This window comes from Sparus aurata, chromosome 23, assembly GCF_900880675.1.
Source record: "Sparus aurata chromosome 23, fSpaAur1.1, whole genome shotgun sequence".
Taxonomy (NCBI): domain Eukaryota; kingdom Metazoa; phylum Chordata; class Actinopteri; order Spariformes; family Sparidae; genus Sparus; species Sparus aurata.
In genome coordinates this window covers 15,589,726-15,615,098 of record NC_044209.1, presented here as the reverse complement: position 1 = coordinate 15,615,098, position 25,373 = coordinate 15,589,726, and the positions used below count along the sequence as shown (strand labels likewise).

Sequence of the window (25,373 nt, the reverse complement as noted above, 5' to 3'; positions counted from 1 at the left end):
GTGTTCATATTTGGAATATGAAAGATAAGATAAGATAGTCCTTGAATTATCTCCAGTGGGGAAATTCAAAGACAAAATAGCAGGGAGAAACAAAATAGCAAGATAAAGATTGAAATAGAAGAGATAAAAATAGACATACATAAAAAATAGAATAAAATAAAGAAGGAGGTGACTATAGTAGTTGAAAATAGCAGGTTAAAGTTGCAAGTGATGATATAAAGTGATACAGTGTGATTGGTAGCAGCAAGTTAAGTAAACGGTCGTGACTTTGACAGGTGCAGCGGGGATTGTCTGTGTTTGTTTGGGGGTTTGGGGGTTTGCGCCTGAAGCATTTAGTTTTGCACCGGGATGGGATGATGCAAGATCCAAGTAACCTGCATGAGTCCATCCTCAGCACTTCTTCCTCATAGGTGATGACCGGGGCAGGCGGCTTCCTGTTTCTCCAGCATTCCACCACCACCTCCTCGGTCTAACTGATGTTCTACTTCAGGTGGTTGCACCATGTGATACACATCTTACTACATGTCACCAGACAGCAGTTTTTTTCTCGAATTGGAGTGATCTGGATCTTTCTCCGGAGTGCTTTTGGAGGCAGGCAAGACGGACATGTTTGCCGTTTTGCTCAATATCTTAAAGCTGAGATACGCGTCTTTGTCAGTGTTGCTTGTCAGAGCTGTATTGTCCAATTTTGAGTATTTAAGATCATTTTTGGGGGGAAGATTACTTTGCAAGGGAGCCAGTTACCAAATTGACATCATATGGCAATCTGGTATCACATTATAGCAACCATCATTAACAAACTGGGATGATTATATTTTTAAACATATTTTTTGTAATCTGATTATTGTCATTCTAATTAAATGTGTATTGTCACTGTTTTGTCACGACCCAACCCAACTCATACATAAACAAAGACATAAATGTATATTTGTAAACAACTTTGCATATTCAGTTTAAAATAAATGATGACTAGTATCAAAGATCATTTGGAATGCCTCAGACTGTCACTGGCTCTCACTGAGTTGTTGTCAGCGCTGCACCACCATCTGCTGCATCTCCACAGTACAACAGCTCCACCTGTCACCTTTGACCTTCGATCTCTATGTTTAAAATACTGTCATTGGGCTTATACTGCAATCCTCATACGGAATAATATTTGCACTAAATAACAATGCCATAATGATAAAGATAAAGACTAACCTATGTAACTTTACAGTTTTATATTAGTGACCTCTAATTCCGCCATTGTGTTGTGTCTTCTGCGCATGCGCCACTCGAAGGGAGAGCTGTTGAGGTCGAATTGACTCTTGGTTAAAATAAAAGAGGCAAAATGCCTTCAGACTTTGATAAAGGAGCATATCCGGAGCCTCCTCGGCAGACTCCGGCTGTGGAAAAACAGACGGCATTGCCAAACCCAGCTCTGATCCTGTCCAAACTCTTTTATTACTCCGTGGACCTGCCTGTCACCACATTTAGAGGTAACCGAAGCTAACGGAGCTAACCGGGCTAACAGGCTAGCACAACAACAGAGCTATCGGAAGCGGTATAGACGTAGTGACGGTATTTGTATACATTATAACACCGCTGTAAATGTGGCTTCCTTGTTAAATATCACGCTTAATCAATCAAAAGGTCCTGTTTAGTCGCCATAATGGCCAGAGTAAGCTAGCTATCTAAGCACTTGTAGCTAAGGTGTTGTGCTAGCTAGCGTCATTAGCGGACAAATCACAGTACAACAGCCGTCATGCTCTTGCCTGAGTTCAACACTGCTCTGAACTCTATCTCCTCTTTCATCCAGATGCTGTTGAAAGCATTCGGCCTAAAAACAAGGCTGTCTACTACCACCAGAAGTTCCGCCGTGTCCCTGACCTGACCGAGTGCCAGGAGGGGGATTATGTGTGCTACTATGAGGCTGAGATGCAGTGGAGGAGAGACTAGTAAGTCACTGGTCGAGATGAAAGTTTGATGATTGTGTGGCCAATGTTGCTCTGTGGGTGATCATAACTGAAATGACTATACTGAACAAAAGCTCAAGCAATTCGTCCGTGATAATTTGATTAATCAGCTTTGGGGGGGCATATGATCCTCCACTACAGCTTTAAACTGATTGTCATGGCAATTCTTTTATTTTTACTACTACTGAAGCAGAGTCTTGTGGATTAGATCTGTTTTGTTGTGATGTCTTTGCACAGCAAACATTGAAAGGTCAGTAGCTTATTCGAGAGAAGTAGTAGTCGCAGCCATATGTTCTTTGTGATGTGCACTGCACCTGAGAACATACAATTTGGGGTGTCAGTAGGGACCCATAGTTAGATTTTATCCATATTTTCCACGTATTATTGCTGTATACATCAAATAATGAATGCGTTTTAAATTTACTGAATCAGTTCCTTTAATGCATTCATCTCCTAATAAGGAGGCACATTATATACCCTGTAAAATCTCTTAAAACACCCCCAGAGTACCAAAAATAATCGTGTATGGACTGATTGGATAACCGGTGTTAGAGAAGCTATTGTGCACTGATGAAAAGCAGGTGTGCATTGACCAGCTTTGTAACAACACAGCAATGCCCACATGCCTAAAACAAAATCTCCAAGGAAATGATTTTATTAGTTTGGTATAGATAAACATGCCTGTCCTGCACACAGCTCTCAGCTTAATGCCATCTTACACCTTAAGATTTTACCACCCAACATCAGGGTTGGACCTCCCTGACACTCTTGTGGGTGAATGGTTGCAGCCGGGTTACTGGAGCTTGTGGAAAGTCTCCCCAGACGAGGAGTGGTTGTTACAGCAGCTTATTTATCCCCAGTGAGTTTTAGACTGAGATGCTCAAAACCACATATGGGTGCCTTTTTTTAAATAGTAAGTAATTAAGAGACATCCAGTGGGTCAAATATGAAGTTTTTCTTTACAAGGATTCAGTAGTGAATTCATACATCTGTAATAGTGCTGTAGTGGTCAGGGTGACTCTGTCAGCTCTGGGGATACTGTGTTTCTTGTAGCCCCCCTGCAGAAAGTTGAGTCTCCATCAGACATGAATAAGAGTGTCACCCTGTGATTTTGTCTTCACCTCTCAGCAAAGTGGACCAGGAGATCCTGAAGGTGATCCAGGAGCGGCTGAGGGCCTGCCAGCAGAGAGAGGGAGCCAGCTATGAACAGAACTGTGCCCACGAACTGAAGCAGTTCTGTGAGGTAGCCAAGGGCTTCCAGTCCCGCTGTAAGTAACATGCTGCTTGGAGCTTGGATGTGTGTGATGCGATGTAAAGAACACGGTACACGCATTTAGAAATCTGACATGTGGCATATTCTTTGACAGGCTAAGCGATGATATCTGCCAGATCTACTGTTATTGTAAAAATGTGGTTTGTTGCAGTGCTGAACCAACCAGCTGACAGAAATGTACTTAGCAATAATCTTGGTAATAGATTATATAAAAAAAATATAACACAAAAATTCTCTATGCAACTTTTTTGATAGATGAAAGAAAAAAAACAACTTTTTTTTCACCTGTTTTGGAAAGCATGATGAGCGTTTTGCGAATTTAATCATGAAAATAATTCATTCTCATCCCTTTCATCTTCTGCCTGGCTCCCACTAAATGTGTTTAATTCATTCCAGATGGAGACCTGGGAGCATATGGCAGTGCAAGGAAATGTCTTATGAAGCAAAAAGAACGGATGATGGCAGCTCCGGCTCAGAGCGCTTAAGAACAGTTCTCCAACTATCTATTATCTGTGTAATAATTGTAAAATAAAATGTATCTGATCAATTGTGTTTGTGTCTTTCCACATGTGCTGTATGGATAGTATCTGATTTGCATTCAAGTTATTTTCTTGCATATTAGATATGGAGTGTGACCAGTTTACCTCTTTAAGTCATTAGCTGATCCTGTTAATATACACCCTGACTCAAACAGGGTTATGTTTTATGTTCAACTTTTAGATTTTGCTGGATGCATTAGTGGTTCCCAAATGGTGGGCTCAGCACACTGGTGTACAGTGGGATCTTATTACAACCAGTTTATTGCAATATGACTAGAGATAAGTTTCTAATTTACTTCATCAGTAACTTCTACACATTCAAATTTCCAGTGGTCTTGTCTACAGTAGTCACTTGACAATCACTGCACTTGTATAACTTATTTGATGAATTATCTATGCAGTGCTGCATTACAGTGATTGTACAGCTTTAAGATTCAAGCCTTTCGGGTACCAAATACAGATTCTCAACTCTCAAAGCTTTTATCACCACAGTTATAACTGCAACAGCAAACTCATTTATATTCCTTTTAACTCTTAAAGTGTCCTATTTAACCAGTGATTCATATTTGTAAGTTTGAGAGATAAACATGGAATAGTTCCATATTGAATATTGCATTTTGTTAACGTGTAGATAGAATACCAAGTTGTGAATTTCTCATTCAAATTCAACCATATTTTCTACCTTCAACATAAAAATTTAGCATTTCCAAGCTTTCAAGACTTCCTTATTCCATCATGACTTTATCATAAAGGAGACGTAAACATAACATGATGTTTCAGAGCGTTTATTCAACGATTCTCAGTATAAACATTTAGGAGGTAGCTGCCTGGACCGCATTCTGTCCCCTCTGCACTGACATCCTGGTGTGAGTCTTGGCCAGATGGTCGGTGAACTCCTGGAATGAGAATAGAGAAGAAAATCTATTAATAAACAAACCTCACTTGATTTGTCATGGTTTAAAAACTTGTATCAACTGTGTAGTTTACCTGGTAGGGAGACTTGGTGAAGACAGTCTCCTTCCACAGATCAGGAGTCAGGTAGCTGTAAGTCTTGGAGATGGCATCAAAGGTGGCCTTGGCTGATGAGGAAATAAAACAATGAGTAGTTGTAAAGATGACAGTCAAAGCTCAGTACTACCAGAAATTTTTTGAGAAAATGTAGAGTATTGAAAGGGGAACAGAGGAGACCACTAAGATAGTCTTTCTGCCGTGCATTACAATACTCGTTTCTTTCTCTCCTGGTAAACGACAACAACACCACTTGACAGGTGAAGCTGGGCAGAGCGAGGAGAAAACTGAGACACACAATGATTTGGGGGATCTTACCGAAGTTGCCGAGGGTGGCTGTGCAGCCCCTGGCAGAGGTGTAGCAATCGTCGATACCGGCCATCATGAGCAGCTTCTTGGGCACAGGGGCGGACACGATGCCAGTACCACGGGGGGCAGGGATGAGACGCACCAGCACAGAGCCGCAGCGACCAGTCACCTTGCAGGGCACGGTGTGGGGCTTTCCGATCTTGTTACCCCAATAACCTCTCCTGACGGGAACAATGGACAGCTTGGCCAGGATGATGGCACCACGGATGGCGGTGGCCACCTCTTTGGAGCACTTCACACCCAGACCCACATGACCGTTGTAGTCGCCAATGGCAACAAAGGCCTGTAAACCAAACCAGAGGGCAAAAATGAGCAATCTGGACCAGCAGCAATATGGGAAGACAACACTTATAATATAAAGCCTTTGATAAAAGATTAGTGACAACTCACCTTGAACCTGGTGCGCTGACCAGCCCTGGTCTGCTTCTGGACAGGCATGATCTTGAGCACCTCGTCTTTCAGACCAGAACCCAGGAAGAAGTCGATGATCTCAGACTCCTGCAGGAAAATAAACAGATTTGAGCATTCAATGGACCACAGCATCTGTAAAATGAGAATATCTACCCCTGCATGGTGCAATTCTGATTATGAGACTGCTGTTTTCTCAGCAGCAACTCCTTGTTTTAGAAGACTTTGGTGTATCAATCCACAAAAAGTGCATTATACCATTAACTTGTATGATGTACACATACTACAGCAGTTCTATTATATTCACAACATCCCATTTGTTTCAATACAAGCAAAAATAGGAGCGTAGCCTCACAAAGTGACTATCACAACTCCCATTCACCAATAAGGCGCAATTTAGAAATGGAACCCTGCTCTTTTTGATATTTTAACCACATTTTGCACATGTGTTAAGATCAAACCTCCAGTTAATCCTGGACCATCTTGGTTATTTTAGTTCTACATGTACATTCAATTATTCTTTTAGTGCATTATTTTCCCCTCATAGTGTACCAACATAATATTAAGCTATCATTTTAGACGTTGCAACTCAGGTTGCTTGAGTGTCTGGTGTTAGACAAACCTTGTGTAAAAGGATTTATTTATTTTAAGAGAAAGGGATACAAGGCAAGAACTATTAAGGCCAGTCAAGACAAAATTGTATTACTTAGAAAAGCGCTAACACCAGCCTGGGAAGACTACGACGCAGTTAGCATGCAACTGATCCTTCTCATCTCACCCGTTTGTATTTGAACATTAATCAACAGTTGTCCAGGTAACATTGTCTCTCCCTCACACACTGCTTACCTTGATGGGCAGAGAGTACAGGTAGATCTCCTCCAGGGACTTGATCTTCATGTCCTTAACCAGGCGGCCCAGCTTGGTGACCGGCACCCACTGACAAAACAGAACATCTCCGTGAAAAACTGGTCACGGTTGTGAACTAAATGCAATAAAGTGCTTATTTCAACGCCAAAACTTACTTCCTTGTCCTCGGACTTGCCGCCCCGTGCACCGCGGCCCCTACCACGGCCTCTGCCGCGTCCACGGCCACGACCGCGGCCACCTGCGCCGAAACCTCCGCGAAAACCTCCTCTACCACCGGCGTCGTCCGCCATTTGCTACAAGACAAAACAAACATACATTACGTTTCCATAATTCACTCACACAAGAAAGCGCTAAAGTTAGCAAGCATGTCTAGCCATTTCATTTATCCCACTCCTCATCCTCCGCCATTTTTTACACCATGGACTACCCTTCAATATTTACAAATATCACCGACTATTCTTAATAGTGCTCGTAAATATTAGCAGGGTTTAAAAACAACATGTCCAGGCATCAGTTCTTAGGTATAATTAATATATTTGGCAAGACGATGTGTGAGATAAAGGAGGATTTTGGTGAGAGTGCGTGAGCCACCATTCAACTTACGTGATCTGTATAACAGGAAGAAGACCTGCGCGAAGTCTCGCCGGTTTATAAATACGGGTGTTATCGCGATATTTCCTCCAAGAGAAAATGTCCTAGTGCCCCTAGTGGCAGTTTATTCCAGATCGTACCGGTTATTCCTTGATTGGAGTGAAATGTTGGTATTGATTTTATTCATTATGTCGCTGATGAACATGTTTATATTATAGCATTAGAAAAGAAAGAAAACCAGCTCCTCATTATGATAAAAGAACCCTGAAATTGTAAAGCTCTACAACAGAAAAACTGCTGTTCAGCTTGTATTAAGTTTCTATTTTATGTGCAGTGACATGCCTACTTATGCTCTCTGATATTGCCATGTTTTGTGTGTTTTTTTTTATATAAACGTGTACAAAATAAAACCATGATTGCTGGACAGATGCATTGTTGACTTCATCCTTATCCATCACTTGTCAACAATGTTTCAGCCACCTCGACTCTGCTCTTCACTGAAGATCAATCAGGATGACAGTGCAATGTCAAATGCTTTATTTACAAAAATGGAAGAAACTACAGCACAAAAATTGTTACAAATTCACTCATCTGAATCACTGCCTACATATTGAAAAACACACACCTTCAAGGAAATGAACACATGCAGAAATTACACACACACACACACACACACACACACACACACACAGCAGCAGCAGTAAGTGACTCGTCCCTCAGCAGTTGCTGTTGTTGCTACTTGGAGTCCCACTTGAGCTGCCACTGGTCTCTCCTAGGTCCTCCTCCTCTACCTCGTTCAGGTCGTCCATCACCTCCAGGCTCTCGCAGATCAGCCCTATCTGCCTCTTCATGTGGGCCATGGTGCTCTGCATCCTCCTCATCTTCCTCTGCAGGGCGGTGGCGATGGCCCTGTGGCTCCTCTGCCTGGCTTCGTACTCCTGCCTCAGCTGCCTGTAGCAGTTGTGTTGAGCCTGCGTTCGGTGGGAGAGAATCGTCCCGCAGCCCATGTGGCAGGGCTGACGCCAGTGTTCACAGTGCCGTGCGTGGGTGTCCAGGTCCCTGCGGAGGAGCTGCGCCCGGCAGCCCTGGTATGGACACGGGATGAGCTCGTACAGACAGCTCATGCTGTGGCAGTACTGCTCCGAGAGGGGGAAGGTCTCTGCACAACCACGGATCTCATTCTTACACTGAAGCCAGACACAGGCACACACAAGAACTTTTGTAAATACACAAGTTTTACTCCACCACCAGGAATTTTTCACTTTTTTCTGACATTTTAAAGTCTGATTGATTAATCGATTGATTGAAAACACAGCTATTCGCCATTTAAAAGGCTATAGTCACATTTTGACTGTAAACATTATCAAGTGAATATCAAATTGAACCAATTCACAAGGACTGCTAAAAAGCCAAGGCAAAAATCTTTACCGAACCCCCTCCCCAGAGCCTCGAGATTAGATAGTACAGGGCCATCTCTAGGCCATGCTTTCCTTTTAGTTTGGTCCTCCGTGTTCTCTCAAAGTAAAAATATAGCTACTCAGGTATAATAGGTCACAATTACAGTACATGACTTTCATTACTGAACTTACCTTGATCTTCATGCGTCCAATAGATTTGCTTAGCTTGAACATGACAAAGATCAAGCTCGGGTTCACAGGCTTCCTGCAGCAGGGGCAGGTCTCCTGCCTGGAGAGGATGGATAAAAGTTAGTCATGTTCACCTCTATGGATAAGACATTGATGACGTTATTACAGGACAGTTTTACAATACTCTTGTCCAGTGTTATTTTCAGTACCTCTTCAGCCACTGTAAGATGCATTTCTTACAGAAGATGTGGTGGCATGCAGCTCTCACTGGACACCTGAGGACCCCCTGGCATATGGTGCAGATAAGATCATAGTCTGGAGTGTCCACAAACAGCTCCACATCATAGCCCCCGCTCTGTGTTGACACCTCTGGGTCCGCCTGGACACGGCCATTATAAAGACAACATTATCGTGAGTTATCATTGTGTATCATTCCGACATTCGAGTTGTGTCAACTGGGAAGATGGACAGACTGTACCAACAGGTGAGTTAAATGTCTCTACAGCTGCCTATAACAGGTCCATTCTGTTTTCAACAGAAAGACAAGAGGTGACAAAACAGAATTGTTCTGGAAAGTCATATGACTCATTACAAAATAACAAAAAGCAGGTGTGATATTTCTGCCAAAACTGATTCTTTACACGACAAAACACAAGATCAATACAAAGTGTGTTTTGTATCTTTTAATTAATTAATTCAAATGTTTCAAGAAGAACATACCATGATACTCATACAAGACTATATATTTCTCAGGGAAATCCAATTTCAGAGTTTAACACAGATCATAGGAAAGTAGCGGTTCACTTATTAAAAATAAATGTGTAATAACTTCAAAATCCACAGGGAACATTTGTTAATAAAACTGAGAAATAAAGTCCAGATGAAGAAAAACAAAGAGAAGCTGCGGTCTACTCACCATGATGACAATCCCCTGTTCCTCACCGTGTTTCCATTCCCGGTGCTGCTTTACTCCATATCGGTCCTCTCACATGTCACACGCGGAACACACACCCGCGTTATCAATACAACACACATGAACATTCCTGACAGAACACGAAGGAGGGACCCCGTGTGTGTGTGTGTGTGTGTGCGTGTGTGTGTGTGTGCGGACAAATGAAAACGAAAATTATAAAAAACGAAGGCAGAGAATGGCGCTCATTATGGAGCGCGTCGTTTCCCTGCTGTTCCAGCATCAGTGAAGCTCCGCACGTCAAACAGGAAGTTTTAAACATGAATAGCTCCAGCTGCGGCTATTGTTGTGATCCTCGGGGATCAAATTTAAAAGGCAAACTTATTTATCAGCCTCTAATGGTCACAGTGCATTCACACTTTTTCTTATAAGCTCAAAATAAAAACAAAAAGGAGCCGTTTGCGAGCCTTTTTTATTGAATTTCTGTTTGTTTACATGCTGACAATAGAAGAGGCGATTTCACTGTGCTGAGAGCAAAAGACTGCCTGGCCAATCAGAGCTCAATGCGCGCCGATGACGCACAATGCGTGCGACTCGGTTTTCAACATGCGGGAACGATGTGTAGACTTCAGCCAACGTGTGAAGTGAGAAAGAAGTGATTTATATCACCATACCTGCCAAAGTATTCAGGTTTTGGGATTTCTCGTGAGCAAGATGGCGAATATCAACCTCCAGTTCAAAACAAAGTGAGTTTTTGGCGCATGGCACGTGCATTGAGCAAACGTTGCTAGCCGGCTACAACAAGCTAGGCTAACATGTCAGTTGAAGTTATTATGATTTACAGTCGTGTGTCTGTTATTCTCTTACAGTTATGCTGTTTCCAGCAAGATTGAACCGTTTTATAAAGGAGGGAAAGTGCAGGTGAGTCTTCTGCTCTGTGTTGTGTGTCACAAGTGTTGTAACAGCCTTGAATTATCTTTAAATGATTTAATATTACATTGCTATACAGGTGGGAGACTTTCAAGTGACACTTCAAAAGAGGAATGGTCAAAAGCATGCAAAGCGACCAAATGCCCTTACTTCTACTGCCTAGTATGGGAAAACCTCCCAGGCTTAGTTATAGTAAACTGATTTTAACATGTAAAACAGTGTGACTGCTCCTTTAACATCTCTGTCCGTCTATGTTCTTCAGATCAGCAAAGATGAAAAGTACATCTTCTGCACCTGTGGATCTCGTGTCAATGTTTTGGAGATCAGCACAGGGAAGATCGTCCACAGTGTGGAGCATGTGAGTCCAAAGTAACAGCTATAATATGTCCAACAACAGAGCACCTATTTGGAAAAAATGGTGCTGGGGGGGGATGTTTCTAACATTTTCCCGTTGACATGGATGCCAAAAATTGCATTAAAAATAACGTGTAATGTGTAAGTTTTACATTGTAATTTTTGCTTTTTGACTTTGAATCATTTATGTATTTATGGTATTGGTTTGTTAGTGATATCGTGAGAACTGAAATAATTGATCGCCTAAATATTCTGCAACAGTTTAGATAATTATTCGATTGATTTATTAAACAAACCTTTCATAGGTTTAGCAAATTAACTCCACTCCACTTAGCCTTGAGGAACTCCTGATTGGCATTTTTCACAATTTCTTTCAAAGAAAGATAATGAAAATAATTTTTTGTTGCTCTAAATCCGATGTCACCTTGTCACTTGAACTCCTGTGTTTTTTCTCACTTTACATCAAGCACAAAGATGAAAATAATCTTCTGAAAATGTCAAATAAAAGGCTCATGACTTTAAAGTGTGTTTTGCACCTTTCATTATCCTAAGAACCTTTCTGTGTTGTCATTTCAGGATGATCAAGAGGACATCACATCTTTCGCACTGAGCTGCGACGACGAGGTACAAACACTTAAACCACCTTAGTTATCATGCCAGACATACGTCTTGGTGCGAATTCATCACATCAGCCTTTATAAGACTACTTAGTATGTCTTTTCGTCTCTTCTCTGACCGACCACAGCTGCTGGTAACAGCCAGCCGAGCTCTGCTGCTCAAGCAGTGGGACTGGAGGCAAGCTGAGTGTACGCGCTCCTGGAGGGCCATTCACACTGTTCCTGTAGCCAGCATGACCTTTGACTCCACCTCAACTCTCCTGGCCACAGGTCAGCAGTTACAGGATTCATTTTGTCTTTTATGTTTCTGCCTGAACTCTGCTACATAGACATGGTGCAGTTTGCAGAGCTTGTCTTCTTGTTTTAATGCAGGTGGGTGTGATGGCACAATAAAGCTTTGGGACGTGGTGAAGCAGTATTGCACCCACAACCTGAAAGGGTCATCTGGGGTTGTACAGTAAGTTCAGATATCTATTAACAAGAAACTCTTTGAATAATATCTATTTTAGGGCAAGTCCTTCCTCTCAGCAGTCATCTTGGCAAAACCCCCAAGCAGTCATTGGCTTACAAGCTCAGCTCCCTATCTAAATGAAAAGCGAGAGCCATAACTTCAAAATAAATGTCTGTCTCTTCACAGCCTGGTCCAGTTCCACCCAGACATCAGCCGGCTGCAGCTCTTCTCCTCCTCCCTGGACTGTGGCATTCGAATGTGGGACCTGCGCTCCAGTCAGTGTGTGTGTGTGCTGCAGAGCCACTACAGCACTGTGACCTCCCTCAGCTTCAGCTCCGACGGTGGCACCATGGTCAGGTACAGTAAGCTCAGCCTCTCAACAAATGGGTTGTTGTCTTTTGTCCTACTTTAGAGCCGTGTGTTCATCGTGTGTCATTGTGTGCTGATGTTTATTTGTAGCTCTGGCAGAGACAAGATCTGCACAGTGTGGAACCTGAAGGGTCGGAAAGCCGAGAGAACTGTACCGGTCTATGAGGTAAGACTGTGGAACCTGGAAGATATTCAAACGGTGCACATTTCCAATGCCTTAAACAACTAACATACTGAAGCAACGTAATCTCTGTGTGTGTTGTTTTGTCTCCAGGCTGTGGAGAGTGTTGTTGTTCTGCCTCAGAATAAAACCTTTTTTGAGATCGGAGTGACGAGCAAAGACTTGCATTTCATCACAGCTGGCAGCAAAGGTTCAGCTCTTGAATTGTCCAAAAACAACTAAACTGTCTCTGTGTTTTCTGTCGATTACATCTTCCTCTCTTACTCTTTTGTAGGCGTACTGAGAGTGTGGGAGGCCAGCACGGCGCGTTGTGTCTACACCCAGACCCTCACAGCCGTCTCTGAGGAGGAGGAGGAAGAGAAGGACGACGACCCCCGCAGTTTAATGTACCTCCTTCACATGCCTGCCTCCTCCAGACTGGCTACAGTCACTGCAGAACACAACATCCTGCTCTACCAGCTGCCTGGTCTCACCACACAGCAGCAGGTGGGTTATGAGGACACACATATATAGACATTATATTCCTGTCTCATCGTTTTTTGCCTTAATCCATTCTGTCTTTGTTTGCACATCGGAGAAGTTTGACTTCAGAGAAATCTTCCAGAAATTATCAGGGTTTCCACTCCCGTGAGAACTTTGAGTTTTGGACTTGAATTAGAGTTGACTTTAGTTTTTAGGATGTCTCAAGGTGCTGAATGCGCATTATGTACATAAACTTTAACAGAATAGCTGAATCATCCCGCCAGATATATTTCAAAATAGCTAGGACGTCCAGCTGATGGCCAGGTCACATCCTAACATCAGTACAAGCTGTGCTTTGGAACTATTTTTTTAACCATAACTAGACATCTTGTTTAGATGTTTAGACAATAGTCATCCCTGTCCCAGTGTTGGCTAGGTAGATAAAGTTTTTAAGTTAAAATAATTGAATGTTATTATATATTTTAGCTTAATACAGTTTGCTCTAACACGACAGTTATCTGTATATAATATTAACTGACACTCTCCTCCTCTGTGCTTCCTCTCACAGTTCGTGGGTTACAATGACGAGGTGCTAGATGTGAAGTTTGTGGGTAAAGACGACAGCCACATCGTGGTGGCCACCAACAGCTGCCAGCTGAAGGTGTTCGAGCTGCTCACCAACAGTTGCCAGATCCTGTATGGACACACAGGTCAGTCACCAGCAGAGGGCAGCAAGTGTATGTTTATAAAGATGCATGTTGAAACGGCACAGTACATTTGTTTGCTCACCAGAGGGCAGAAAGTTTCCACAGTACTGCAACGAGTGTGCTTTGCCCCATTCAAAGATCTGTAATCTATATTTTTTCCCTTACACATGTACACAACACTACAACAACTATTAATGTAAGAAGAACAGGCATTCTTCAGTCTATGTGCTGCATTTACTGTCGATTTTCCACCACTTGGAGAAACTTTGGTTACTAGAAATGAAAAATAAAAAATGAACTAAGCAATTTGAAGATGTCACTCTGGGAAATGTTGATAATGTTTCACACTTTTCACACTTTTTAATGTCTTAACCCATTAAACTTAAATAATTAGAAGATTAATTGATTATGAAAATAATCATTATTTGCAGCCTGTGTGTATGTGTCAGATTATTATTGTTATTATTATTATTATTATTATTATTATTATCATTGTTAAATAAAAAAACAATCTTTATTTATGGAGAACACACCTGTAACAAACTTGCAAATGTGCTTTACACAGAATAATGAGTGAAACACAAAAAACATTGAAAAACATACAGAATAATGTAAAGATTGTATATTAAACATTGGATTCTTTCATTTAGATTATGTAAATCATAGATAACACATCTTCCAAAGGCAAAAATATAGCAGCAGGCTCCATACCCTGTGGCAGGATTAGTGATATTGAAAGCTGTCATTAGAGGAATCAGAGTGGAAAGAATTCAGATCTGACACAATCGGGGTATCTCAGCTTCATGTTGTTGACCTGCTGAGCAGGTTTGATAGATGTTTATCTACACTGACTCTCAGTGCTATTTTTATCACTCTATCTTCCTCAGATACTGTCCTCTCATTGGACGTGTTCAAGAAAGGCTTTCTCTTTGCAAGCTGTGCAAAGGTGAGCACATGTCTTTGCACCCTCCAGCAACTCTGCAGACAAAGAACACTGAACTATGCTAATGCATGCATATCATAAATCTCAGCCCATCAGCTGTTCTGCAAAGACTCTGTTTCAACACATTTAAATTAATATCTGTTTGTTGCGTCTTTAGGACAGGTCAGTGCGTGTGTGGCAGATGGACAGCGACAGTGGTCAGGTGCACTGTGTGGCCCAGGGCTCCAGCCACACTAATGCTGTGGGCACCATCAGCTGCTCCAGGTAAAACCCCTGCAGTCACACAAGTCTTTCTTATCACATGCGCCAGTACAGACAACGAGTAAGGTGGTAAATGTTTAAAAAAAAAGGGGGAATTTGGGGAATGATCCTCCATCTTCGTGTATGTTTGTGTCCAGGTTGAAAGTGTCCTTTGTAGTGTCTGGCAGTCAGGACTGTACCGTGAAGGTGTGGGATCTGCCGGCAGACTTGTCTACGACCGAGGCAGACATACACCAGCTGACCCCTCGCGCCACAGAGAAGGCACACGATAAGGTACAAGCACATTTCAGGACAGAAGGAAAAAGCCTGCAACTATTTGTAGCTAATGGTCAGCGTACCAGAAAGATATATTGCCGTTTACACGTGTGCATGACAACTGTTTTCTTAGCAACATGTCAACCTTCTGAAAAAGTTTATTTCTGCTGTAAAACATGTGCCGACTGTGAGCCCTGTACATAAAGGTCACATGACTATATCAGAAATACAGCTGACCATTCATTCAGTCCCAAACAAAATAAAACCATTTCTTTAGATTGCAAACTAGAGACAAGTTGTGTCCAGAAGTCACTATAAATATTTTGGAAAAGAAAGACTTGAGAGCTTTTGCTAAAAATGTTGCACTTATGATTAACCTTCAAGTTTCCAACTAGTGTTTTACATCTTTAAGATCAGCATGTGTCATCGTGATTCTCTTTTTACTGAATTACAAACAAGTCATCACCGCAATTCAGAGGTGACACAGCAAAGAATCGCATCATCTTTTGTTGGATCCTTTGTCAATCAAAAGAGCAAGAAGTATGAGTCATTGAATCTATTCGTTGTAATCTGAGATTTATCTGATTCATGCAATGCTTCGCTTTTAAAGCTTTCCGGTAATTTGAAGAAAGGGCTTGCCGTTGTTTCCACTTCATTCTGACGTTGACACCTTTCCAAGGAAAAAACAGGTGTCAAATAACCTTCCTGTCTGGGAATAGTGGATGATAGTCTTTCTTGACATTTACACAAGAAATTAGGCGGAGTTGGCTGTAATCAGGTAAAGGCTATGGACTGATGCAGACTGAGAAAAGGGCTTTGTAATAAGAGTACAGTGTTGTTTCCTCATAGTGCAAGTTAGCTCCCGCTGTAGGCCTGCCACAGCATACAACTTACTTTTCTGATCTGAAACATGAACTCAAGTTCTGCACTTAAGTACACCTTTGAGGTACTATACTTGAATCTTTTCTGTTTCATGCAAATTTGACAGAATGTTAATATTTTTCAGCTTCTCAGATGTGAGGATTTGCTGCTTTTCTTTGGCCATAGTTACAGTAAAGTCAAACAGTTTTGGACTGTTGGTTGGATGAGAGACATTTGAAGGTATCACTTTGAGCTCTGGGTAATTGTGGTGGAGAATTTTTGTCTTATATTCTTACGTTTTACAAAGCAAACAATGAAAACAGTGTGTGGTTTCTGTACAGAATAGTTGAACACCATCTAAGAGTACAAATCTGCAGTAATGCATGAGTAATGATGATCTATTTATATTTAATAATGATAAATTAATTACTATACAGTCACAGGAGCCTGCATTTCTCTGCATTGAGGACGTTTACTTGCAATACTTTTAAGTACATTTTTTTCAGATAATATTTGCATACTTGCAGGACTTTTACTTAATCTGTGTCTGCAGTTTTTATGATACCTCATCATAACAGGAGCAAGTTTATTGATTAACAAACATTTAGATAAATCTGGTTAATGCAGAAACTGAGACCAACCCGGCTGATTAAATGCGCGTAAACGCAGTCGTTCTATGAGTAGTGGTGGAAAAACAGGAAGAAGTTGAAGGAGAACTGTTTCACAAAATGGTAAATTATAACACAACATCATCGAATATCTTCAAGATTACACAAAATGTTGCTCTAAAATAGTGTAACAAAGCCGCTGATCACAAGGATTAATTATACCCCAGCATACTTTTGATAGGACTATTTAGTCATTGCCCGGAAATAAATATTTTCAGTCTCTTTCTCTTCAACACTCACAGGTGAGTCAGTCTCCAGCTATTTCTTTCACGTTTTATGTAAGCTTATCCTTCTCATAAGGAAGTGCAGAATGCCTGCTGGCTATTTGCTCACAAGTGAAACTGATTACTGTTGGCATTTTTCTGGAAACACAGTTTCCTGCCACACCCACATGCTCCTCACTCAAGATGTACGATACAACAATCCATGGTCTGTCCCTCATCAGTGCCTGGTTGCTTCACTTTTCTTTTGTTGTCATATTCCCTCAGAAATATCTGATTCAAACACAGTGACAGAACGTCAGTCACAACTGCGTGAGGTGACATTGGAGGAAGTGTCAGAGGAATTTAGATGATCTGTTTAGCAAATGGAGCTTCACTCGTTTTCTCTCCAACCCCCTTCTTTTCTTGTCCATCTAGTTTCTCAGCACCCTCTCCACCCTACAGTCTTTCCTCCTTCAGACTTGCTTTTACTAAAATCTTATCAATTATGTGATCCTTATTTCCTGGTGTCCCTTTCTTGCCCTTCCTCCAGGACGTCAACAGCGTGGCGGTGTCGCCCAATGACAAGCTGCTGGCCTCGGGCTCCCAGGACCGCACAGCCAAGCTGTGGTCGCTGGCGGGGGAGGGGAATGTGGGCCTGCTGGGGGTGTTTCGGGGGCACCGGCGTGGCGTCTGGGCCGTCTGCTTCTCTCCCGTCGACCAGGTGCTGGCCACGTCCTCCGCTGACGGCACCACCAAGCTGTGGAGCCTGCAGGACTTCAGCTGCCTCAAGGTGGGACTTCACAGAGGGTCACCTATCACACAGTATGATATGTGAGGCCGTATGTTAGTTGTGTATGTACAGAAAGTTCCCTTACTTTATCAGTGAAAGGCTTTAATTCACACTGACACACTTACTGGACATGTTGTGACATAATATCTCCCTTTTTAATTCAACAAGTGGTTTTCTAGTATGTTGGACCTGATAATGTCAAGATAACACTTATCTGCAACATGACAAGTGTTTTGAAGCTATAGCTATATCTTCGTAACAGTACAAGTAAGAATCACATGATTGTTTTTCAAATTTTTATTCTTTTAGACGTTCGAGGGTCACGATGCGTCAGTGTTGAAGGTCGTCTTTGTGAGCCGGGGCACTCAGCTGCTCACCAGGTAACCCCCACCTGTCGCTCACGCGAAGCATTTCTCCATAAAAGTGCATGTTGAAATATTATTTTTGATTGCAGGTTCATTCAGGGGTTCATTGTGAAAATACTGTGCAGAGTTTCTAGAGAAACCAAACAGCTTCACATTGTTCTGCATCAGGAAATCCAAACTCATAAACCCTCATGTGTGTTTATCTTGTCACCTCGGATCTCCGATCGTCATGATTCATTTCTTAGACTCAGAACCACCATTTGTCTCACTTGCTGATAAGACAGAATAAAAAAACAAACAAAGCTGCAGGCTCAAGTGGCCGAAATGTTATTCCAAAAAATAAAAGAAAATATTGTAATACAAATCTTTTTACCAGACTCTTTTTGCGTCCTTGCAACACAGTAGGTGTTTGCCATTAAGTTTCAGTTTGGGCAAAAGTTTGTGCACACCTTCTTTATTCTACACGGTTTTTACAATTGGTACTCAAGAAATCAACACATTTTATGGTTTTACACTAACAGGAAATTATGCAACATTCTCTCCTCATCAGTTTGTAAGTTAAACAGTTGACTCCCAGTTGTAACTCATCTCTCCGAACCTTGCTCTGTCCTCAGTGGCTCAGATGGTTTAGTAAAGCTGTGGACCATAAAGACCAACGAGTGCGTGAAGACGCTGGACGCCCACCAGGACAAAGTGTGGGGTCTCCACGGCAGCCGCAAAGACGACAAGATGGTGACCGGCTCGGCGGACTCTAATATCGCCGTGTGGCTGGTGAGTGTAGTTTTGACTGATGGTCGCCTGTCACACGGAGGACATGGAGGGAAGATTACGCTGCATTGCCATTGGAGTGGCCATTTTCTCTCAATTCTGTGAAATATATACAAGTTTTAATTAAATGAAATAAAGGTTAAATAGAAATCACCCGAGTAGGTTTCACAATCAGTTGGCAGTGCACTCGGTGGTTGTTTGCTCACTATCTATTTTCAATCCACTCCTCGTCTAGCTGGTTATTTTTAGGTTGACCTTTTCATTCGGACTGACCTCTCCCTTCTCCTGGTGGGAAATGGCAGATATTTGTGCCAGCAGGGATTCACGGATAACCACTAAAAATGTTGTGTCTTTTCTACTGTTAGGATGTGACTGATGTGGAGCTTGCAGAAGAACAAGCCAAACAGGAGGATCAGATACTCAAGTAAGTTACACAGTGGGCAGGGGGGTGTGGAGAGACGGCGTCATCCTAGAGCTGCAGGAAGGGATGTGGTTGTTCTGCCGTTAACATTTCGCCGCCGCAAGTTAAATGAAATTGCAAAAGAAAACGGAACATTCTGCTATCAGTCATCTGTTCCTCTGATTAACGTGATTGCATATGTTACTGAACCGCATCTCCGAATGGCTCATGCTATTGTAAGCTAGAAATTCGCTTTTCACAGTTCAGACCGACTCTGCTTTGAAGAATGCAGGAACACGCCGTGGTGACGTTGGTGCGCGTTAGAGGCCATCAGCTTCGACATTATCACCAACGCACTATGACCATACTAGCTGGCATAACCATGACCATTTTATCAGTGAATGGAAAGACAAAAGTCTGACGTTACACACATTATCATGTAGATATGAAACATTGATCACAGGCTGATCTGATTGCAAACCGTCCTCCGTCTGATCACCCAGACTGAAGTGGTGGACAAACAAAGTCATTAGCTGGTGCTCAGAGATGCTGGAGGAATCGGCCTCGAACCTGACTTTGGCCCACCTTTCCCCCAATGTTGCGTCAGGATGTCTGTTTGCCTGTTATCTGGTGAACAAACATAGACTGTGTTAGGCCAAGTTGGACGCACTGGGTCACAGGTCAGGCCTGGCGAAGGTCAGGGCTGCTTGTGTGTCTGATAAGACTGAAGGATCACAAGCGCTCAGACAATTGATTATATGGCTTAAACGTACTTAAATGTATGTTTCCTCAGCACCACAGACAGAAAAGACTGATTATGACCTGATATGAAAGAAATTCCAGGAATAAATCTGTCACATTTGTTTGGGTAAGATATTTATGCAGCTGATTTAAAGATTCCATATTGCAGAATGTGAGATTTCCATGTCCCTTGATTATTAAGCTGTTCAAGGTCCTATATGAATATTATGAAAGTATCAAAAGTGCACAGCCCATATTCATTTCTGAACATTAAAGCCTGTAAATATTTAACATAATATGAGACCTTTAAGATATTGTTTGTGAAAAAACAAACATTTATATACATTTCACTTTTTGCATGTTTAATGGGAAAGTAATAGTTTTCCACAGTTGAATGCACCTTAAAGGACTACTTATGTGTTTTAAGATATTTTTGAGCTCATTTGCAGCAAACATTGAGAATTATTTACATTTTTGAATGCATTCAGGTGCCAGTTTGAGTGCATGAACATATATCTGTGTGTTTCTTCTGTGCGTGTTTAGGCAGCAGGAGTTGTCCAACCTGCTCCATGAGAAGAAGTATCTGAAGGCCCTGGGTCTTGCCATCTCGCTGGACCAGCCTCACACTGTGCTCACTGTGATCAAAGGTAATTTGTGCGGAAACTCTTTTTGACGGATGGGGAAAATGACATGCAACAAAAACTCCCAAGTCTGGTTTCAGCGTTTTGCTAGCAGGATGTCTCCGTCCTTCATCATTTCACCTGTGGTTGACTTGACAAGTCGTCATGTCAGCCTCTTACACTCATTGTGGACAGCTGCTCTCTTTAAGAGTAGTAACTGAGTAGTAACTCAAGCGTTCATGTGTGCACAACACTGCGCTCTGTCACAGGAGGACTTTGAACGTATACACTAAAGCCACTTGAGTTTTGCAGTGTCACACTCCTTTGTCCTGTCCTATGATGGGTGAAACAAGCAAAACAAAAATGCAGTGAAGCTGAAAGGCTATCATGTGCATCAGTACTTTGGGAACACAATCGCTGGTGGAACATGATGAAGTGGTTTCTGAGACATATCACATATTGTTTATGTTACTGTTACTAAGTCTTTCTACTGTTGTGTTTTTCTTCTAAGTATCTCTGTGCCTATGTCTCTTTTTGTCTTTCAAACAATGGATGGGTGGATGATCCGTCGTAAGTTACAAGTGTGGGGACGTCATTCATAATGCAGCCGGTGGATCAGTATATGTGTCATACAATAGACATGTTAAACAAAAGGCAGAAATATTCTTGGTTTTGTATTGACAAGGCTCAGTGGTTTCGATCACAGTTGTGCAATTCATGCTTATACAGTGTTTTTCTCTTGCGGTAGGGCAGTAATGAGCGTCCTTTCTGTTAGCCATTAGGATATTCGTCAGAATTTATCACCTACAAAGAACAAAAAACAGCCACACACACTTCTGTATTGTTCTGAATTTCTTCTTCTGTTATTTGGGTAATTGATAGACATTCTCACCTCATTCTCATTCTCATTAATAAGTCCAGTACCTCCACATGCCACATAGATCCAATTCCCACAACCCTAGTTAAAGCATGCCTGCCTTCTATCATTTCAAAAATGTATGTGAGGGAAAGAAACTCAGTGACTCCTCCAAATGTACCTCAATCACCGACTGTCTGCCGTCTCTGACATGTTGTCTTCTCACGCTGCCTGTAGCGATCCGACAGGTGGAGGATAGCAGCGAGCTGTTGGAGAAGACGTTGCTGAAGCTTCGACTGGATCAGAAAGGTAACGGGTCAATCAGAGAGCTTTATCATGATGGAACACAGAAATAAAAAGAAAAAGATATTTTCTAAAAATAATGAATGGTTAAAGATTCATAACTGAAATATGAAGTACACAAGTTTATCAATATGTAAACGATGGATCTGAGGCTCTGGCTTCATTGTAAACAAGCTTTGAGGGATAAATAAACACATTCTGCTGACTTCTCAATAAGGGAATGACTCGAACACAACATCAGTCATCCCAGAGGACAGAAACTTCATCAGGCCATGTAATAAAAAAAATGCCTGTAGTCAGTGAAAGTAATAAAGTCTCTTCCCTTTCTTCCCTCTCCACCTCCACCAAACATTCAACTCTTTGGACCCCACGCAGAGTCACTCCTGCGCTACTGCGTGGTCTGGAACACCAACGCCAGGAACTGTCAGGATGCTCAGGCCGTCCTGCAGGTGCTCCTCACACACGTTCCACCGGAGGAGCTGCTGCAGTACCAGGGAGCCCGAGCCCACCTGGAGGGACTCATCCCATACACAGGTCAGCAGAGGGCGTGTGCAAAACAATGCAGAGTGTTCATATTAATCTTTTATGAGGTGACATGCCCAGATAATTGCCAAAAAAAAAAAAAATCCATTGTGGAACTGTGTGTTTTTGTACATCTGCGACACTGCAGTTTTTAACTTGCCTGTTAAACTATTTGTCAAGATTTGGAGATATCAGCCCTGAAGATGTCCGCCTTTCTTGAATGTAGCGGAACTGGATGGCACTCAGCTAGCAGTACTCAAAGCGCCAAAAAGAATACATTTTTAAAAACAGCAATATCTCTTTTCCTGAAATCAAGATCCTCTTACTCAAGATAATCCACAGACTGTGTTGTGAGCCGTTGTTATAGAGGAACTGTTTTCTTTCCGTGTCACCACGCAGATGGGAGGTCTTCACCTACACAATGAGAGGCTAGATAACTAAGCTAGCTGACCTTACAGCTCAGCTGAGGAAGGCGCCACTAATGTTTACATCTGAGTAGAAAGAAAATGGTTCTAGTGTGAAACCGGTCACAACAACGTCTGTGGATTATTTTGAGACCAGCCATTCAGTAAATATCAAGTAAAGCAAAATATATATAAAATACACAAATGGAGACTAAGAAATTCAGATTCGCCACTGAGATCAAGGTAGTCATAAAAAACATGAGCTTAGTGGACATGAACAGTGGCTAAAGAAGCAGTGTAAAGCATCTCACTTAAAACAAATTTGTTTTAAAACGTCACTTTGCAATGAGCACAATATACAAGGAAGTTGCTCTAAGCAGAGTTGGGGTCAGGTGTAAGAAATAGCAGCCTAAGTTTCATGTCTAAGTCTTGACTCTTCTCCCTCCCACAGAGAGACACATGCAGAGGATTGGCCGTCTGCTGCAGGCGTCCATGTTCTTGAACTACATGTGGCAGAAGATGAGGGTGGCTGGAGCACCGTCCAGGTGAGGGAGCAATTGTGTCTGATGCAATGCTATAAACACTGTGCCTTGACAGTTAGAAAGTGGAAATTATTTTATCTTTAATCGTGACGTAAATGGTAGAAATATAGAGTCCTTGAAACAAATGATCAGGAACATCAGGAAGGAATGTGCACAAGTTATTTTTCCTGTTTGTCTTTTCAGGCAGGTCAGACAGGTCTTAGACTTCCCACGTTTCCCACATGCTTCCTTGTCTTTCTCCCCTGGCCTGAATATCACAGAGGACAGCCAAAAGCACACTCAGTGTTGTGTTTACTCTGTTTCAAGATGTCGTTTTTCATTCTGACAGACTGGTCGTGGGTCAAACGTGACAGTAAAATATGCAATCGATCGAGTCGAGGTTGCCAGCACAACACAAAGACTGTGGTTGTGTTTTGGTGGTGTTTGCTACCGCACAGCATTCTCATCAGTGCTCAAGATAAACCAGGCGTGCTGCCACATTTTTCTTTTCTGAATGAAGCTTTGACTGACAATGATTTACAAGGATGACATTTAGAACTGAAATTCACATACCTGCAAACTCGTTGCAGTTATTAGTTTCAACCAGGTCGTGCATATGAGTGGATTGCAGAGTTTTTATCTGTTCAGATTACAGTGAATTACATGAGAATGATTGTTGATCACATTTAAGAGTTTGCCTGCCTGAATTGATAATAAACAAACCTCAACAATGCAATTTTTGTGCCCAAATGAGCACATATGTGCAGGCCTTTAAACCCTGCTCATAATAGGTGAATGACTTTTTTCCTTTTGCCAGTAAATGAGTTTACCTCTTTCAATTCAACACTGACTCAACAAAGTTCAAGCACTGCTTGAGCCGAGACGAAAGGAAAGCCATTTGTGTGCCGCCGCGTTTAACTTCCACACATCTTATAGCATTGCATTGGAAAAAGGGTGCAAATTAGCATGTCCGCCTGGGTGTCATGTTGCAGTAACTTGTTGATATATAGCATATTAACTTGATTCACTTCACAACTTATAGGTATGTAATTATTGAACAGATGCTGTTGGAAAAACTAATATTTAACCACTGATGGCTTTTGTTCTGTCTAGCATGAGCCAGGATGAAGAAATGGATACAACTCCTCTTGGACAGCCGTTCTTTGCTATTGACAAGGAGAAAGGAATGGGCAGCGGCGATGAGGAGAAACGAGACGGAGATGACGTCGACAGCGGACAGGATGAAGATCCAAACTGCCCAGCTGACGAAGAAGACGGGGACGATGAGGTCAGCGCCACCAAGAAAGCCTCCAGCAACAATGGGCGAATGGAAAACGGAGAGAGCACCAAAACAAACGGCAATCACCACTCTGAAAGCGAGGAGAGTTCAGAAGAGGAGGACGTGGAGGGAGATGAGAAGGTTGAAACGACAGAAAAAGTGGTGAAATGTCTCCCAGTTCCTTCCACTCCACAATGCCAGACGTTCGCAAGCTGACAGGGATCTTCAAGCTGATAAAAGATGACTCACTGCTGGAGGGGTAAAAAAAACAAACCTCCAGGACGTCATCTTATCTCGGACCATTAGCTGGAGTGACACGCTGAATGTGGCAGTGCAGGAGGAAGAGAGAGAGGCAAGTGTGGAATGATGATAATTATACAGATAATAGGCCACTCTGTGCATTCCACGGCTGAGCAGATCAGACGTAAAGACTTTCTGTCGTGTGCCACTGACTAATTTGTGTGTCAGTACTCCCTTTTGAGAGCCTGAGCTGAATTTTAAGAAACACACCTCAGACAAAATGGACATTAGAGAGGAAAATATGATATGAAAGGAAGCAAGAGCTGCATTTACATTCAGACACTGAAACCAGCTCCCATTGTCTAGTTCTGCAATGTTGTTGTAGTCCTGATCTACCGGCTCGACCACAACAACACAAAAGGTTCCTTATGCAACCTTGGATTTCTTTTTTATGTAATGACTATATGTGTCTATAAAATAAAAATATGTTCTTTGTGATTTAAACTGAGTTGTTTTTTTTTAAATAAGATATGCAAGAAATGAATTGTAATCCATCAGTCACTCTCATGCTAACCATGCTAACATGACTGCCTTGAGGCTAAATTGCTCAGTGGAAACATCTGGAAAATCCCTGTGGGGTGTGTTTGACGCATAGCTCAGTTCAAGCAGCTAAAAGTAACTTCTACTTTGTATTTGATTCTGGCGACCCCTGTGGACAATACTGATATGACAATCAATTGATTTTTCTTTTTTAGCTGTAGCCTCACTTATTTGTGACAGGACATTTACAGAAGAC

At 42.1% G+C, this 25,373-nt stretch overlaps 4 protein-coding genes across 4 annotated transcripts; 2 read left to right on the top strand and 2 right to left on the bottom strand.

The window, feature by feature from the left end:
* The first annotated feature begins 1,225 nt into the window (after positions 1–1,225).
* Positions 1,226–3,775, top strand: ndufb10 (NADH:ubiquinone oxidoreductase subunit B10). The gene is made up of 4 exons (XM_030407414.1): positions 1,226–1,478; positions 1,799–1,937; positions 3,084–3,223; positions 3,625–3,775. The coding sequence occupies exons 1-4, from the start codon at positions 1,331–1,333 to the stop codon at positions 3,711–3,713; spliced, it is 516 nt and encodes a 171-aa protein (XP_030263274.1). The 5' UTR covers positions 1,226–1,330; the 3' UTR covers positions 3,714–3,775.
* A 761-nt stretch (positions 3,776–4,536) lies between these two features.
* Positions 4,537–7,129, bottom strand: rps2 (ribosomal protein S2). The gene is made up of 7 exons (XM_030407405.1): positions 7,023–7,129; positions 6,575–6,712; positions 6,399–6,488; positions 5,535–5,642; positions 5,094–5,427; positions 4,755–4,846; positions 4,537–4,663 (listed from the first exon to the last, which is right to left on the bottom strand). The coding sequence occupies exons 2-7, from the start codon at positions 6,707–6,709 to the stop codon at positions 4,580–4,582; spliced, it is 843 nt and encodes a 280-aa protein (XP_030263265.1). The 5' UTR covers positions 6,710–6,712; positions 7,023–7,129; the 3' UTR covers positions 4,537–4,579.
* A 395-nt stretch (positions 7,130–7,524) lies between these two features.
* rnf151 (ring finger protein 151) lies at positions 7,525–9,791 on the bottom strand. The gene is made up of 4 exons (XM_030407411.1): positions 9,513–9,791; positions 8,806–8,975; positions 8,600–8,696; positions 7,525–8,197 (listed from the first exon to the last, which is right to left on the bottom strand). Exons 1-4 carry the CDS (start codon positions 9,513–9,515, stop codon positions 7,727–7,729), a joined length of 741 nt encoding a protein of 246 aa, XP_030263271.1. The 5' UTR covers positions 9,516–9,791; the 3' UTR covers positions 7,525–7,726.
* A 275-nt stretch (positions 9,792–10,066) lies between these two features.
* tbl3 (transducin beta like 3) lies at positions 10,067–25,081 on the top strand. The gene is made up of 23 exons (XM_030407359.1): positions 10,067–10,252; positions 10,376–10,427; positions 10,699–10,794; positions 11,367–11,414; positions 11,536–11,677; positions 11,780–11,864; positions 12,045–12,215; positions 12,318–12,393; positions 12,502–12,598; positions 12,683–12,894; positions 13,439–13,580; positions 14,465–14,523; positions 14,678–14,784; positions 14,919–15,054; positions 17,319–17,558; positions 17,868–17,938; positions 18,538–18,694; positions 19,057–19,115; positions 20,376–20,479; positions 21,546–21,617; positions 21,987–22,145; positions 22,989–23,082; positions 24,172–25,081. Exons 1-23 carry the CDS (start codon positions 10,221–10,223, stop codon positions 24,551–24,553), a joined length of 2,793 nt encoding a protein of 930 aa, XP_030263219.1. The 5' UTR covers positions 10,067–10,220; the 3' UTR covers positions 24,554–25,081.
* The last annotated feature ends 292 nt before the right edge of the window (positions 25,082–25,373 follow it).

Bases quoted from the DNA above. Each gene is read 5' to 3' on its own strand.
- ndufb10 (XM_030407414.1), top strand. From the start codon at position 1,331: ATGCCTTCAGACTTTGATAAAGGAGCATATCCGGAGCCTCCTCGGCAG. The intron at 1,479-1,798 runs GTAACCGAAGCT...TCTTTCATCCAG, and splicing joins GCCTGTCACCACATTTAGAG to ATGCTGTTGAAAGCATTCGG. The intron at 3,224-3,624 runs GTAAGTAACATG...AATTCATTCCAG, and splicing joins CAAGGGCTTCCAGTCCCGCT to ATGGAGACCTGGGAGCATAT.
- rps2 (XM_030407405.1), bottom strand. From the start codon at position 6,709: ATGGCGGACGACGCCGGTGGTAGAGGAGGTTTTCGCGGAGGTTTCGGC. The intron at 5,428-5,534 runs GTGAGTTGTCAC...TTTGGTTTACAG, and splicing joins GTCAGCGCACCAGGTTCAAG to GCCTTTGTTGCCATTGGCGA. The intron at 4,664-4,754 runs GTAAACTACACA...TTCTCATTCCAG, and splicing joins TCACCAAGTCTCCCTACCAG to GAGTTCACCGACCATCTGGC.
- rnf151 (XM_030407411.1), bottom strand. The intron at 8,697-8,805 runs GTACTGAAAATA...CATCCTCTCCAG, and splicing joins ATCTTACAGTGGCTGAAGAG to GCAGGAGACCTGCCCCTGCT. The intron at 8,198-8,599 runs GTAAGTTCAGTA...GTCTGGCTTCAG, and splicing joins TTGGACGCATGAAGATCAAG to TGTAAGAATGAGATCCGTGG.
- tbl3 (XM_030407359.1), top strand. From the start codon at position 10,221: ATGGCGAATATCAACCTCCAGTTCAAAACAAA. The intron at 12,599-12,682 runs GTTCAGCTCTTG...ACTCTTTTGTAG, and splicing joins CATCACAGCTGGCAGCAAAG to GCGTACTGAGAGTGTGGGAG. The intron at 12,895-13,438 runs GTGGGTTATGAG...TTCCTCTCACAG, and splicing joins GTCTCACCACACAGCAGCAG to TTCGTGGGTTACAATGACGA.